The following is a 17,369-nucleotide window of genomic DNA, read 5'->3' as shown; positions in this document are numbered from 1 at the left end:
GATCTTCTTCCTGTGAATTTTTACTGGTGTAACATTTGAACATCCCAAACTTTTTACTCATGATTAGCTGTAGCTGAAACTGGTGAAATAATACTGTTGATATAACATGACACTAATGTAGTGAAGCAAATAACAGTAAAATAGGGATGAACTAATGGAATATTATTTACATTACATTATACAAATGTAACTGGTTTGCTCAGTTATTATAGAGCAACATAGTGTTAAGCTTCACTTTAATTGTAAAGTGAAAAGTGAAGTGAAGTATTAATAAATAAGAAAACATGTAGGTATAGTAAGAAGTATTAGTGGATAAGAGACTAGCAAGCAGAAACCTCCAAGGCTAAAAAACGCAGAAGCACACACACACACACACACACACACACACACACACACGTCTGGTTTGCTTTCTTCATGGGGACATCCCATTGACATAATGCTTTCCCTAGCCGCTTACCCTAACCCTAACCATCAAAAATGAATGCCTAACCCTCAGCCTAAACCTAACCATGACCTAATTGTAACCCTGACACTAAAACCACATTTTGAGTGTGAAAAATGCCTTCAACCCCATGGGGACCTGGATTTTGGTCCCCACGAGGGCTGTTGGTCCCCGCCAGTATAGTAAATGTCAGATATTGGTCCTCACCAAGATAGTAAGAACCCGTACACACACACACACACACACAATGGACTCATTATCTCAAACTTGGGTCATATTAACACAGAAAAAACAAATAGGTTTCCTTTATAGTTTTTATAGTGATCTAAAAATGCAAAACAAAAAATCATTCAGCTCCGCAAAATAAAAAACTACCCAAACGACACAGTTGGAATTCTTTCTATTATGAGGACAATGATATGCAGTATGTGCATAATTATATTGTTTCACTTATCCTCCTGAAGGTTTTTACTTTACATACTGTATATCATGAGGGCACTCATTCAAGCCGATGGATGATCAATTGTCTGGCACCATCTGGGACAGATACATGCTAGAAAGATATGTTAAAAACTCATTAAGCTACATTTTCAGCAAATTTTGGGAAACCCTGTGACTATGATATGCGGCCCACACCTATGACACGGCAGATATGTGTAAACAGGTCTGCCAAAAGTTTGAGTAAGGTGAGATGAATGCAACAAGCCCGTGCAGAACCGTGAAACAAGAGAGCACACAGGACTACGCTGGAGTGGTGACTGGGTGTGGCATGATAGATGTGTGTGTCTGCAGTGGAGGCTTGTATGGGGCTAATGGGGCTAATGGGGCTAAAAATCAGGAGCATCAGTAAATCCCACAGTATCAGTACCACACATTTGCTTTGTTCTTTATGTAAACTTTTCCTTGGCAGCAGCCAAGAAGATAAGGAGCACTTATGTTAACAAAGCTGCACTTCCTGATTGAAAGCAGTACACATGGCCCTCCACTACCTTCATTAAATGCTGTGCATTGCAACCTAGCTCTGCTGCAGCACTGCAGCACATATTAGACTGATTGGAGTTTCTTCAATTTCTCATGTTTTTTTTTAACTGGGAAATCCTGTGTGCCACATTTTCACTGCTTTCTTTTTATTATCAGGTTTTCAGCTTTATTCTGCACCACAGTGCACACACAGATCACATCTATATTTTAGTACTTACACTGTAACTTCAAAAGAGGTAAAACTGAAACAGTTTGGACTGTTGTGGGTTTTTTCATCATATTTTATGATCATGATTGAAGTTTTAAAAAACAGTGTTGTTGCTCTGCACCTCAGACTGTGGATTAAAGATGGAGGGAGCCCTCACCTTTTGAAATCTGCATTACCTGCACCTTTATAAGGAGGAAAATAAATCAAAATAAATCCATTTGTTTGAATTACACCAGTGCACGCACTCTTTCTGAACTGAAAACATGTGTGGCTTATTTTCTCTCCATCTCCACTGGCCCTCTTTTACAGCTGTTCCTCTGATGTACTGATGTTTCTAATGTTGTCTCTCCTCAAAATCTTAGCATCTCCAGCTCCACGTCCTTTCTAGCACAGCTTGGATTTCTAAATCCAATCTCTTGACTTCATACTTCATACAGAGAAGATATATCAAAGTCTGGCTCACAGCAAAGTTTTGTCTCTGGAGCAGCCAAGCACTCAGCTGTAAACCAAAACAGAGCAAACTCATAAACTTCACTTTGCTTCATGCTACGGCAGAGAGACTTGTCCTGAAAGCATTATAAAGAAAAATTGGGACATTATTGGGACAGGGTGGATGAGCATAGATATTGTTGTGTTTTGAATAGTGCTATGGCCAAAAGCTAGTGATGAATCAACCATAAGAGTATCAGGTATATAAACTGTTGGCTTTGATACCAGAGGGGGGGATTAAGTCAGACAACGCAAACAAAGACAGGTATATTGGATTTTTGCCCTTAAGGTCAGCAGTTACCTTAGCCTCAATGAGTAAGCTAAATAAAACAGTCGTGAATATATACTAGAAATATTCCTACAGAATGTCAAACACATGCTCGATCATCTCCATCAGAATTCCCTATGAAGGTGAGATCTGCAGCTTCTTGTTCCAACTTGTTGAATTGCTGTTATTCACCACGGCTGCAGTCTGTGACATCCTGCAGATGGAAAGCTGTCCTATGGCGATTCCCTGAAGAAATGTTACTTCCAAGGTTGGTGGGATTTGCTCAACCCTCATTGACCAATGAGGGTGAGGTACAACAAGTAAGGTAAACTGCATGTTGGGCTGACCAGGAAATAAAGCTGCATTTAAATTTTGGGTTTTTTTTAATGGCCAGCACAGTGAGTTGAGTTAACTGCTACTTTCAGCTCTTTGAATAGAAGATCATTTTGTAGATCAGTCAGACATGAGGATGAAGTATTGGCTCACAATTAGAATACTTCATCACAAATGAGCTTGCAGTATCCCTCAGTTTTACACAGTGACACCTGATTTTAAAATGTTAGCAGACATAATGTCCATCGTTTATATACATTCTATAGGAATACCTGCCCGAGGATGCAAGGCTCCTCCTCAGCTCTTTTCTATGAGGGTGGCGAGGATGCCCCTCTGGTGGTCCTCCTTGGGCTCTTGTGCTCTGGGGGCCCTCTAGATGTCTGGGGCCTGGTGGTTCATGTCCTGGGGAGGAGAGTTATGGCTCCCCACACCTTATATTAGATAGTTACATGAAGAAACCTTCTGAATACAAGCACACTCACACACACAGGTGTTCACAGACACACACTATCTTCCTTGGCTGCTGCCTCTAAGCATATCGTCCGTTGACGGTCTTGTGTGCCACTCAGTAGAATTCAGTATTTATTATTTGCTGTTAGTTATGCTTATCTAGGTTGCTGCTTTGCTTTCCCTACCGTGTTGTTCTCTTTTTGCTTTCTTTTGTTTTCCAGCTGAAAACATCCAGCAGATTTTTAGTGTCTTTTCTCTCTGTCCCTCTTCCCCTGTTTTTCTTTCCCTTTCCTATCCCCCAACCATGTCTGTTCCAATTGTAATAATTGAAAAGTAAAAAATAAATAAATCAAATAAATACTAAAGATCAATCAAGTGGACCAGTATGGCAAAGCCGTAGTGATCTACTTGGGAAAATAAAATCTGTTGGACATTTTTATTGTCCTTTAATTCTGATTAAACAGTGCTGGATGGGACAGACAAAAAAGGGGGGAAAAGTATTATTATTATTAGTAGTAGTAGTAGTAGTAGTATGTGTAAGATATGAAACTTCAGGTATAGGCCACCATGGAGTAACTTTGTGCTTCGTACCTGTAATGCTATACTGCCCTCTACTGAAACCAAACTGAAACCACAATAGAAAACAGACAGCTCCTTTTATTTTTTTATTGAAATATTTTTTTTTCTTGAAATCAGAAGAGAAGTAACAAAAAACAAACAAACATAAACACAACAGTGTAAATGATTCGGATCATTATGAAATGAAGAGAGTAACACTGCACAATATACCCATATTTGTTGTGAATACAAGACACAAAAACATACAGAAAGACAAATACACCCATGTAAAGTGACTGTAACTAGCTTTTAACCATAAACCTCTGTACTTATGAACCTTATCTTGACTTTGTCACACGTCTGTTCCCACTGACAATTCAGTGATAAGTGAAATAAATTGTTATTGAATGTGAAAGGAGTCTTGGACTGGATCTTCTAAACTTATTGTTAATTAGCATTTCCTTTCCAAACATTCTGACACAGGACGTTTTACAGATGAAAACCTTGAATTAAAGCTATACGCCATAAAAAAAAAAAACCCCAAACATTTCATCCTTACTGAAATGAGCAGACACCGCTTCAGCGTAACAAACAAATGTTGCAATGTTGTTAAAAGGAAATATGTTAAGTATGAACTGCTTTTCATGAACTTGTATTTTATTTTGTTTGCCTTTCATTCTAAATGTGGTTTAAGTTATTACAAACACCACAGATCATTGAACAAATAATATCCACATGCACCAGTTCCAACATAACATTTTTGCATTTCCTAAAGCTTACTTACATTTGAATCACAAATGTATTTTACCTGCAGCAACACTTGCAAACACATTTGTTTTCATTGCATAGTGAAGGTACCAAAGCAATCCACAATGAAGGAATATTACTCTTATCGTTACTTCTTACAGACTCTATTGTCCTGTAGAGGCCGCCATACAAAATAAAGCTGCCCTGTATTGAAATGCATTTTAACTGCAATACACATCAGATGCACCAAAAACACGTTTAAGATGCTATATGACAAATTTTCACTTTGTGCATATATTATACCTAAACAGTTGAAGGGGTCTACATGGCCGTCATCCTAGGGTGGTCAGGGTCAAAGGTCATGATCTCCATGTGGATCAGACCTGTTCAGAAAAAAGAAAGGAAAGCAGTGTTAAAAAAATATGACTGAAATTTGGATAGTATTATAATTCTGTTCATTTCACACACACAGTACTGATAAATTATGTCTTCACATGTTGTCAAAGTTTCCATCATCTCCATTCTCCTACATAACACCTGCACTTACTCTTCCACTCGCCAATGGCGAGCTCCAGGCTCTCGAAGGAGTCGTCATAGGGCTCAGCGTCTGGTTCGCAGTCTGGGTCGTGATATTCAGCCAGGTAAGGGTGGGACAGTCCCTGCTTAGCTGTCAGCCTGGCCTCAGGATCCAGCAGCAACATCCCCTCCAGCAGGTCTATAACTGGATGTATCGAGACACAAAACACTTTAAAGCTGATTTTTTTTAATTCAAAGATTCACTGCAGTAAAATCTACTCATCACACATGTAAAATGTGCGTCATTGGATTCAGCAGCCACGCTCTCCATATACACATATGCATACATTGCATACTTTAAATATCTGGTTTGAGCTTTAATCTAAGTGGAGTGTGAGGGTACATCTTTGTAAAGAAAACTATTCAAGATTGAATAAAATAAAGCAGCGCACCACCGTCATCCAAGCCTGGAAACGCTTCCTTGAAGTTTTTCTTCTTTTGTGGAGGGAGACCTCGCACATATGATTGTGCCTGAAACACACATTTGTTTCCATGTTAGAGCTTTATAAAACAGAAAAGATCAGCAGCAACAGCCAAACTGAAATCTCTGCAACACATGGAGAGTGTAAAAAGTAAGGCACGCAGACAAAGCCCTTCCAGAAACAGCTGTCGCAGCTCCACAGCCTTTTAAAAACACCAGACTGCAAAACTCACATCTTTACTCTGCATCTTCTGCACCAGGGAGGAGTCTGGAGTTCCTGTTAGACGGAGGATCTTCTTCAGCTGATCGATACCTGAACAAGCTCGTTAAGAAAGGCCGTGAACATTCAACATGCACGAGGTAGATCTGTTGGCAGAGTAAGCTTGCCAGCATTAGCTGAAAGCACTCAAATAAATATGGCTCCAAAACACTAACATGGTGCTAGTGAAGCTTTAAAATACAAAGTCCAAAACAAATGGTCAGTAGCACGATGGCCACATCCATCCTTTATGTACAGTAGATCATTTATCTATGGTAAAAACCCAGTTACCCAGTTAAGACTTCCTATTGTGTCCAGTTCTCTGGGAGCTGTTCATTAAAATGTTTAAGGGAAGTATTAAAGCGTGCTATGTTCTTCGAAGGGAGGCCAGATTTCATCATCACATACTCAAGAGTTCAGTGCTGTCCTTCCTCAAAAGGGACTATTAAAAAATATATCTTTGTTGTTCCCGCAGTCTTTTCTTCCCTTATCATTATTATTATTACTACCTTATTAAAAGTTTTAGCATTAGACTTGAGTGATGTAAGTTGGACTTAATAGATAAAAAACTGACTAAATATTCCTGCAAACATCACCATTAGCAATAACATACTCTCAGTTTTTTGGTCATTGAGACACCAGGAATAACAAACCTTTACAGTGCTTCACCTGACTTTTTTTTATTTCCTTAACATTAAAATAACCAGAAAACATGCTGGGTTGTGTCCCCCATAACTGAGCATCCAGAGTTTCATTAAAATATATGTGTGGATACTGTCCTGTCCTCGGAAAAGCACCTGGCCAGTGATCATTTCAGCCAGTATACAGGCAGCTGACCAGACATCCACTGTGGAGAAGAGTTCAAAAAAGGACCTGAGTATTAGCACATCGTAACATGTTGCAACAGTCTGTTTATATCTTAAACAAATTACTATTTGCTTTGAAGGTAGACAACATCATTACCTGTCTGGCTGTAGTGCATCCAGTTAAATATGACCTCTGGTGCTCGGTACCACCGTGTTACAACGTAACCAGTCATTTCACTCTCTGTATGTCTTGCCAGGCCAAAATCCAGAATCTGAGATCAGAGATATTTTGTTGCATCTTCATCTACAGTTAAAATGAAATGCTTTGCCTATTTTATTTTAACTCCTGATTTTTGACTGTATACACATTTTTTTTCTTTCATCTTACCTTTAATTCACAGTTCTCATTCACAGCGAGATTACCAGGCTTCAGATCCTACAAGACATTAAGTTAAAATAATACAAAAAAAACCCAGTTCAACATGTTCAACACTCTGAATGGCTTCTTTACTTAGAGAGAAAGGAATGTTTGCATCCTTTTGGGGTATTAGCAGTTACTGTGGGCCTTTCTCATTTCTCTAAGATATAACTCCTTGTTATTTCCATTGACCTGGAAATTAGTAAAGTCGGTGTGTGGTCATTAAAGATGTTCAAAGAGAAGGCAAATGTTAAAGGAGGAGCTATAATAAAGGATGCACAGGGATGGGAAAGTGGCCATGTTTGTATCAGGTAATGTTTTTCTGTTTAGTGGGTCATTCCAAGAGCTGTGTACACCTTGTACTTACAGTTTTACCTTAATGCTGGTAAAAAGCAATGACATCTCAGAAATGTCTACTTTTCATTTTCATGTGGAAGAAATTTATTTCTGAAACACTGCCAAAACACAGAGGACAATGTTTTTAAATGTAAACACAAAAACTGATCACATGTTGCCTTGCAAGACTATTCGCATGAAATGAGTTACTAATCGCTCTTTTATTACTCTTAATTATTTTGCTCCATTTATTTTTATGTATACAAAATTGTGCATTGATACTTTGGGTTAGGTAGCTTCATTTTTAATGCCTTTGAGCAGATTTCAAAATGAACCTGAATTATTAGATTCCTCAAAGACAGTAGGTCTCAAAAATGAAAAATGTGCATTTTTTTCAGTCTGGCATGAAAGTTGAATGAAAATGGAAAAATAGTATTTTTTCTCATTTTACATCTAAGAATTTCATGTTAAAAATTATTAATACAATACAACTTTATACCAAATTATCTTATACATCTTTTTTTAATGTGAAGTTTGTGCTCAAATGTCATTATCTATGTCTAAACTCTGGACTGTAGCTTTAAGGCTAACAGTGCCTGTGTGACAAAGAGTAAATATGCCAAAATCACTTCACTGGACAATTTTCAGAAACATAAAGTTGACTAAAATATGTCATTACTAGTACCCAATGTAAATGCAAAATTGAGGACTGGAGTCAACTGAAGTAGCTCAGTGTGAAAAGGGTTACTAAGCTCTTCTTGAAACTGTTTTCACACATGCACTCCAGCCCTAAACTTTTCTACACTTTACCCGACCCGATAGCACTGTGATTGTCCAGTCCTGCAGTGTGATAGAAGGCATAACTGTGAAAAATATCTGAACCCGACCCCCCTCAAATTGTCAGGAGTTATATGTTAAAACGGCTTAAGGTTCCAGCGATCCACAAATTCACAGTGAGTTATTTTCTACCAATGGAGAATACTTTGAAACATCCAAGGAGATGCAGGCCACTGTCATCTCAGTAAAGAGTTCTGAAAGATCTGAAAATAGCTTAGGAATTGTGATGAAGTCTACTCCCATGCGACTTTTTTAAATATTGTTTGATTCAGACACTGCTGTCATTTAAAATAGAGGTGTAATGTGTTAAAATCAAGTAGAAAGGCTGAGTTGTTAGACCACATACTACATGGGTGCTAACGCTATGAGCAATGAGTCCTAAGTTTCATTATGCTGGCTGCAGGTCTCTGTCCTCTTTGCTAAAAAAGAAACAAAACAAAACAATGACACTGACCCAGGTAAGGTAGTTTCTGCTGAATATTTCCAATCTTTATGCTAAGCTAACTAAAGTGTTAGCTAGCTCGAACATCATACTGGTCCAGCATGAAATTTAAAAAGTAGATTTCCCAAAATGCCAAACTATTCTTCTAACAGCACTTTAGAGGCAAACATGATTCTGAGAATGCGGCAAGTCTAACATTCAGTAATGTTCATATACCCACCCGATGAATGATCCCTGCAGAGTGAATGTACTGTGAAGAAAGAGAAGAAACAGTTTACACCTACAGCATAATACAGCATGTGTAGATCAGCTGAACACAGACAGTAATGTTTAATATAGCAGGCAGTTACTACTCTGTAAACAAAGCCTCCACCCACACCCGCAAAACCCAGTTGCTGTGATGTCACAGAAGCACTGATAACAAGAAGAAAACATCTTGCTATCAAAGATTCTGGCAGTTAAATTCAAAGACACAAAGCTGGCATTGTTTCCCACTTTGAAACCAGAATTCACACAGGCTGGGTGTGCTCCTGAGTGTTTAAAATAAACACAGTTTACATTTAAATAATATAGACTGCATTTAGAACAACTTAGTAAGTCCAGAGAACTGCTATCTTAATTTGCAAGATTTATTTCAGTTTGTGTAGCGAAGAATAAAGATTTATCAAAGGTTTAACAAATTTATGCCATTAAGTGTTGAGGAGACACCATATTTATATACAGTCCTCCATTTTCAGTGGTGATTGGAAAATTTTCTGACAAGTAGTTCATGGCCAGGTGAGGCCGATTAAGCAGATCTGAATTTGATTCCAACTTGTATGTGATAGCTGTTCACTGGACTCCCAATATGAGGAAAAAAGAAGTAAAGGAAACCATCATTAGGCTGAACACAGCAAACCTGTCAGAGAGACATCGAAAACCAACAATCTGGGTCATTCTTAAAACGTAGGAATCCCCTCAGCTCAGTGACAGCAAAAGGCCTGAGAGGACGATGACAACTATGGTCTGAAGACATAGAGACTGTTCATGTTTCTCAATAAATATCTGAGAATACAGAGTTGAGCGAATACATTCATGTCGTCATGTTAAGAAACTGTCTTTCTTTTTCACTCTGCATGTTTCACCTTGTGCTGCTGCTGTTGATGCAGTCTTTTATTACCTTAAAGCATTCAGTTTAGACTTGTTACTTGCTGACTGCGGCACAGTGGTGCAGTGGTTAGCACTATCGCCTCACGACAAGAAGATTCATGCTTCAAACTGGAGCTTACACGTCCTCTCTGTGCTTGTGTGAATTTCCTGCAGGGACTCTGGGTTAATCCGACAGATCTCAGACATGCATGCTGGTCTAATTAGCAATCCTAAATTGGCCATGGATCTGAGGCAGATAGAGTGTTTGAAGTGTTTAGCCTAAAGCACTTTGACTGGTCAGAAGTACTAGAAAAGCAATATATAAATGTCACTCTATTCTATTCCATATACTCCTAAGACCCAGCAATTCATTCTTGTCCTCTGTAAGCGACATGAGTCTGAAACCTCTCCATCAACCAGAAATTATGCAACGTATCAGAGTCCTACTGTAGTGTCAAGAGGACATCCTGGCTTTCCTTTTGATGCCACATTTTGGGGGGTTGGTGCAACAGAGCGCATCAACTTTCGTTTAAAAATCATGAGCATTGCAGCTTCTGCATTTCATGGCTGCAAGGGAGGTTAGCTGATGGTTTCTTCAACCTTAGGTTCTTATCTTCAGTAGTATTTCAGCTTGTAGAGTAATTTTAACTCTTTCAAAACAAAACTTTTGTACAATGTCTCTTATATTGGTCAGCAGAACTTACTAACTCCTATTTGTGAGTGAGACAGATGTATAGCCGTCCGGGGATGATGTTGAGGAGGGCCAGAGCAAGAAGGTGAAAGCTCAAAGGACAAACCAGCTTTCAGGGAGACTGAGCAGGGCTAAAGTGACTGCACCCAGTGCCCATTGTGGATGAGAAGCAATTTGTGAGCAGGGACTTTTTCACAAGAAAACAGAACAATGCTAGCCACAACCACAATGACCGCAGGCAGTCTGATTACATCAGGCAGTAGTTATGCAACCAGGTTGCATAGTTAATTAAATAATAACAATAATAATAATAATAATAATAATAATAATAATAATAATAATAATAATAATAATAATAATAATAATAATAATAATAATAATAATAATTTGGCAGTCGATCAAAGTGACCAATCATCTTAATGTCTGCAGGGGAGTCAAACTTACTGCTGTCAGGTGAAGTCATGGAGGAGTAGGAGGGTGAAAGCTCAGAGGAGCTTACAACTGCATTAAGCTGTACCTCTCCTTTCTTTATCAATTCAATGTTAAACCTACTATAATTGAGTTTTTAACATGAAAACAGAACAACACTGCTTGCAACTAGCAAACCTGGTGATTTCATTAAAACACTAATTAGACAATCTGGCTTTTAAAAAGTCACAGCATACAAACCACAGAGAGGCGCTCATCTCGGACAGCATATTCATATGTTCATATCTATGGCATGACTTGGATCCAGATATACTGCATCCTAGTTATAGACAGTACAATAAGTTGAGACAGATTCTTCAAGATTAGGCCGTCTATCAAAGTAACAAATGAGACTGATGCCTCTGATGAAGGGAAAAAAACAGATGCGGAATTAGCCATTTTCAACCTGCCGTCATGATTTTACTAAGACGTCAGCATGGAAAGAAGTGCACCTCAAAAAGCAGCACCTCACAGCTCACCTTTCCACAAGTGTTACACAACACTGGCACTGTCACTGGTTTCATCCCTCGCTGCTTGACTGAGAGCGAGATTACGCTCCAGTAAACACTTTCAGCTCAATGTATCACACTTAAACAGCCTCCCGACTGAGAAAATGTTATAGTCTTCATTAAGCCAGTGATAAAAATCAAGGAAGCACTCACCTTCAAGCCTCTTAGAAGCTGGTAGAACAGGTATGTGACGATGCGATTGCTTAATCTCTTGGTCTTCATAATGTGGCCCAGATCCTGGGCTACAAAGGGCATTACCATATAACTAGAGGGAAAAGAACAAGAGTGAGAGGCCAGTTGTTAAAAGCAGCGGTTTACAAATCATTTAAAGCACAAAGACAATGTAAACCAGCATGTGGGGGGTGCGACACATTTACCACTGTGTCGCACCCCCTCTTCCTGAAACAAATGTGTTTAGAAATGTGGAAACTGAAATGAACAGCAGTGACTTTGCAAAGTGAAATGTTTTTAAATTTCCCTGGCACTGTTTGCTGTGATGGGTTTTAGTCATTGTAATTTTCTTTCATTTCAGTTCATGCTTGGATGTTACTGTTATCTCATGACCTCAGGAACTGCGCCTTTTGCCTACCTTTGTTCCGTCTCTGAGTGAGTGTCTTTGTCCTCCTGTGTATGCTGTAAAGTCATAGCCTTCGTGTCTCAGTGTTTGCTGTGTTTTGGTTATTCCCTGTCTGTGGCGGGGCGTGGTCCGCAGTGCCGCTGCAGGGGAGATGGATGCACCTCGCCAGCATAAAAGGCTGTGCTGTCTGTCAGTATGTTGTTGTTGTGGTGGTGTATGTGTCAGCTGTGAGCTGTGGAGCTGTAGCTGAGTGTGTGAACAGCAACCAGAAGAAAAAATGTGTTAAATGCTCAAAAGCATCGGGTCTGTCGTGGTATTGCTACACTGTCACACTTAGCAGGTTAGTTTTCTCTTGTCTGTACATCAGACAGACAGCAGTCAGTAAACAGGGTTTATCAGTTAAAGTTAAGTTGTAGTGAGATTCGGAACAGTACTGCAGCTGTAACTCATGTGTGTAATGTTATATGTTTTTATTTATTTGTTGTTTTGCATTTCATTGTATTATTTTGTGTATTTTTTTGTCTGGACTACATTGTTGTACATTGTCTGATGGTTTGCTCAATTCTTTATTTATTGTTTTTGAGATGAAAGGTAGCCTTCTGGCTAAGTCTGGCATATTTACATTGATATGTGTTCAATGTTCAATAATATGCAACGTTTTTAAACAGAGGTTTGCTCTCTGTTCATTGTCCTGCATTCATTGTCTTCACCTGTCATTGACTGCTTTCAGCTGCGTCTTCTCTTTTGCATCAACTTTGGCCATTGGCTGCTTTTTCACATATTTTCAGTCCAGTCCTTATAAGTGACTGGACTGAAAATGAGCACAAAAGCAGAGGAATGCTTTTTTTGTTCGTTAAGACACTTAACACTGACCTATGAGTCATTCAGGCATTAAAAAAAAATCTCAAACCAGGATGAATTAGTGTTGTGTCTACGGACAACTGAGCAAAGAACTCATTTTAAATTTTTATATGGACCAGCAGCCTGTCACAAAGTGCATTATATGCTCTAATGTTTTAGTTGGCCTAAGTTGGCTTACACAGTTTAACAGGCATAAAATAGTATTTCTGCACTAACAGGGTGAGTCCCAAAGAGCCTTTAGCTGAAATCCTGACATGATGTGGTGGCTGTAGCTCAGGTGGTAGAGCAGGTCATCTACTGATCGGAAGGTTGGTGGTTCGATTCCTGGCTTCCCCTAGTCTGCATGCCAAATATCCTTGGGCAAGATACTAACCCCAAATTGCTCTCCGATGCATCCATCGGAGTATGAATGTGTGTGAATGTTACTTAGAAAGCACTTAGAACAATGTGCTGGTGTGAATGGGTGAATGCACAAGTTGTGTAAAGCGCTTTGAGTGCTCAGATGAGTAGAAAAGCGCTATATAAGAACCAGTCCATTTACCATTTACCATGGTAAATGGAAGTCCTTAAAGTTTTGAAGAAACTGAACAAGTGGAGGACAAAGGACAAAGTATCTGAAAGCGATGTCGTAGGGAAAAAAACACCAGCAAAGACCTGACACAGTACCTGAGAGATGGTGCTGTTTAAATTGATGGACTAGAGCACTGTGAGGGATCATTTTGACAGAGAGCAGAACGAAAGGCAGCAAATGTACAAAGAAGAGCTTTGAATGTCCTTCAAGAAGCCTGGAGAACTATTCCTGAAGACTACTAAAAGAAAGCTTACCTAAGAGAGGTCAGGCTGTAAATGCTGACAGTTTTTTTCATGTCTGTTGCTTAATAAGCCTATGCTCTGATTTCCTCTACACAGCTGTGCCTGCTTTAAATCTGCTTCTGCATGGGAGCCTGAAGATCCTGGCCATTTAATATTATTTTTCCAGTCCCATCCTTAGATACTGAGAAGTACCCAGACTCTCTGAATGATATTATCTACTGTAGATGATGAAACACACATATTGATAGCAAAATACACTGAGGGACATTTTCTTAAACTGTTGAAGTTGCGTCTTACACAGTTTGTCACGATGGTGAAGCCCTTTCCAATCTTTACTCCTGACAGACTTGCACTCTTTGGGATTTTTTTAACACAGTTGTGTTACTGACCTGTTGCCATGACAGTGTCAGATGTTTCACCCAGTATGTTTTTAACATTATAGATACATACTTTGCTGAAATGTGTTGCTAGTGTCAAAATCAGGTAATTCTTTCTTTTAACATTCATCAGGTCCCAATCAGCCCAAATAGCAAAGAGAAATTAAAGATGCATGCCATGGAAGAGTTCAGGTCTTAGGAGGTTAATAATCAAAATTACTTACTTTTAGCATCTGATATATTGTGTTTGTATTATTTTGGGTTTAAAACACAGGGTTTGTAAGTCACTGCATTCTGTTTTTGTTCAAATCAACGGAGCTGAATAGCGCATTTGAAGCTTTTTACATGTGGAGACACAGTTGGACAACGGCTAAAAACACAGCCAAAACAAACAAGAATCAGCTTGCTCTCACACTAGCTTTTTTGAACTTTTCACACATCCATCCACACACACGCACATGCACGCGCACACATGCATGCGGGGTCTCAACAAGTTGCAACAACTAGCGGGAGAATGCTACTCCTGACTTTCAACTTACAAGGTTTGGAATTTCTCCAGTGTGGGGTCAGGTGTGAAGACATTAAGAAGGCAGATCACCTTTAAGGAAAAACACAGTGAGGAAATTAGTAAAACACCAATAGCTCAAGAACAGACTTACAGTGTATGAAACACTTCAGGAGCTCTATATTTGTCAGGGGGTCACATACAGTTCAGTGTTAGTAGTAGGATAGGTAGTAAAATCTACTAGTTCTGGGTTCTGGGTTTTTGTGACTTTGTGACTCCTGTTTTCAAAGCTGTAAATAAAAGTAAAATCTTTGTTACAATGAGTCATTTAACATCAAAGGGATCCAACTTTGAACATCTTTGCATTATCTAAAAATAAAGTGTGATGGTTAGAAATTGTTAAAAAAAAAGCCCCTCTGTTGAATTAAAAACAACAACAACAAGTGATTCACATTTTTAAACATGTTTCCACATGTCAATGGAAGCAAAGCTGAAACTCATTTAAATGTTTTTCAAGGAAAATACTGAGCCATGAGGGTTCCACCAATACACAACAGTCTCAGCTCATCAAGGCCCACTGATGAGATTATGGGGCTTTTGTTGAAGGGTCAACAAAGTGTGCTTATCCTCAAAATTGACCTTTTTTTCCAGACAGGAGAAGAAAGAGCAAAGGTTATAAGTAACTCATCTGTATCTTTCCCAACAGAGTCACTTTGACAGCACTAATTTGATATACTAGAGTTCTTCTAATGTCATTCAAATTACAAATTTACATCTTAGAAAAATGACAAATTCAGATGTTTCTGTCATGCTAGAGTCTGACCTTCCTGTCTGAGTAAGGATTAAGCATAAGCACCTACTGTATGACAGGGATTATAATGCTTCATGTTAATAAATCATCTTATTTTCATTGACTTTTCTTACATTTTCATGCTGTATGTGACGGAGCAGCCTGAGCTCTCTGTAGGCCCGCGTGGCATGGATGAGGGACTGAAAAGGCCGGTAGAGCTTCTTGATGGCCACCTTCTCCTTGGTCTTCTGGTCGATGGCAGAGCTAAATGGGACCAACCACAGACTCAGTGATTGAAAACACAGTGGCCATTGTAATCTAGCACTGCTATTAATCTGTACTAATTTCGGTGCTGAATATTCTAATCTAATCTAAAAAAATCAGTGAGCTGATAAAGTCATTGAACTAATAGAGTCATACATTGACACAACAACTAATACAATACATATATTTCATATGGCTGACCAATCCATTCATTAACTAAACACTGATAAGTATTGCTGCTTTTTGGAAATGAGCTCTGAATGAGCCATGAAAATTTCCCAAACATAGAGATGAATGTTTGGTCCATATGTAGCCCACATTTGCAGTTTCCTATGCAGGACATCTGGTTTTGACTGACTGTGGTTTAATTTCAATTCAATTCAATTCAATTTTATTTATATAGCACCAAATCACAACAAAAGTCACCTCAAATCCATTGCAGGTCTGCCTTATATATGCCAGCGGTCGGGTGTGTTGGGATATTTGGGCCACATGTGGTCCAAATAACACTTACCAGCGCTGTACTGCACCGTAAATGCCTAAAAAATAACCCAGAATAGGTCCAACCCTAACATAACTATCTTGTTACATAATGTTACCTTATGTCAAGTTATCTTATGTTACATTACATTATGTTATGTTACATTAGGTTATCTTACATCAGGTCATGTTACGTAATGCAACATTACATTGTTACGATGCATTGCATTAACTTACATTATGTTATGTTGCCTTTGATTATGTGACCTATTTATCTGTAAAGCCAGAAATGCAGCGTTCGAAAAGTATTCACGTATTCTGCAACACTAACCAAAATCTTTATGATAATATCAGTAATACGATTCTGTCTGTCAGTAGCTTATTAGCTAGAGCCATGTCTGGGATATCCTGGATTCCTGCAGGCTGGGTTCTTCTGTGTTAGTGGAGAGATTCTTGTCATATCAGAGAACCTGCATTGACTTGCTGAGTGGCCTCAGGGGGACAATTGTGTTTCTGTTAACAGATGAGAAAGCCAGCTAGACCCATTCAGGGAGCCAAATGAATTTCCAAGAAATTCAGAAACCTTAGTGAAAAACATTTCAAGAAGATAATTTAAATATATTCAGACTAAGCAGAGAGAAATGAAGCCACACTAAGCCGCTTTTAAAACGCAACATTACCTAATGGAAAATCATTATATTACCACACACTTTAACATGTTTACCAGTTTTCCAAATCATTTATGATTGTTGGAGTTGGATCTTTTTGTTATTTTTGTTGTTGTTGTTTTTACATTTTGTGTTTAAAAACGCCATAATAAATACTTCCCTAGAGGGGATGAATTCGTTGTTGGTACTAAACCACGTCAAATAATAGTTTAATATGTTTAGCCTTTTATGGCAGTTTTAAACTTAATCGTAGGCCACCAAAAAACACAACAAAAACAATTTTATAGTTTTCTGTACACAGTAGGGAAAGGAGCGATACAAATTATGTCTGCACTGTCGCCATCGCCCGGGTAAACTCACCACACTGTCCCGTAAGCTCCGGAGCCGATGGCCTGCAGGTTCGCGTATCTATGCGGGACGTCCCACGTCGTTTTCTGGATCTCCATTCTGTGGAAACCCGGTCTCACCGGGGAATCCTTCACTGGAGACTCCATAGCGCTGTTTTGTTTTGTTTTCCAGTCGGGTTTTGACCAAGAAAGTTCTTTACAGCCTCGGTCTTGCAACCTGACAGGTGAGCTCTAGGGTAGGATCCGCATAGAGACACGCCCACGCGTCCTAGTAGCCTGCCCCCGGTCACGTGAGCAGCTGAATCGAGGGTTATCTGCTC

General features: G+C 39.0%; 1 protein-coding gene across 1 annotated transcript; it reads right to left on the bottom strand.

Annotated features, from left to right (window-relative positions):
- Positions 1-3,827: 3,827 nt before the first annotated feature.
- Positions 3,828-17,315, bottom strand: zgc:171775 (STKc_p38 domain-containing protein). The gene is made up of 12 exons (XM_003449107.5): positions 17,063-17,315; positions 15,425-15,554; positions 14,535-14,593; positions 11,521-11,632; positions 8,792-8,821; positions 6,927-6,974; positions 6,696-6,810; positions 6,508-6,579; positions 5,707-5,786; positions 5,445-5,523; positions 5,024-5,197; positions 3,828-4,859 (listed from the first exon to the last, which is right to left on the bottom strand). Exons 1-12 carry the CDS (start codon positions 17,194-17,196, stop codon positions 4,798-4,800), a joined length of 1,095 nt encoding a protein of 364 aa, XP_003449155.1. The 5' UTR covers positions 17,197-17,315; the 3' UTR covers positions 3,828-4,797.
- Between the last annotated feature and the right edge of the window lie 54 nt (positions 17,316-17,369).

Source organism: Oreochromis niloticus, linkage group LG20 (genome assembly GCF_001858045.2).
Source record: "Oreochromis niloticus isolate F11D_XX linkage group LG20, O_niloticus_UMD_NMBU, whole genome shotgun sequence".
NCBI classification, from domain to species: Eukaryota; Metazoa; Chordata; class Actinopteri; order Cichliformes; family Cichlidae; genus Oreochromis; species Oreochromis niloticus.
This window is presented reverse-complemented; position numbering and strand designations above follow the sequence as displayed.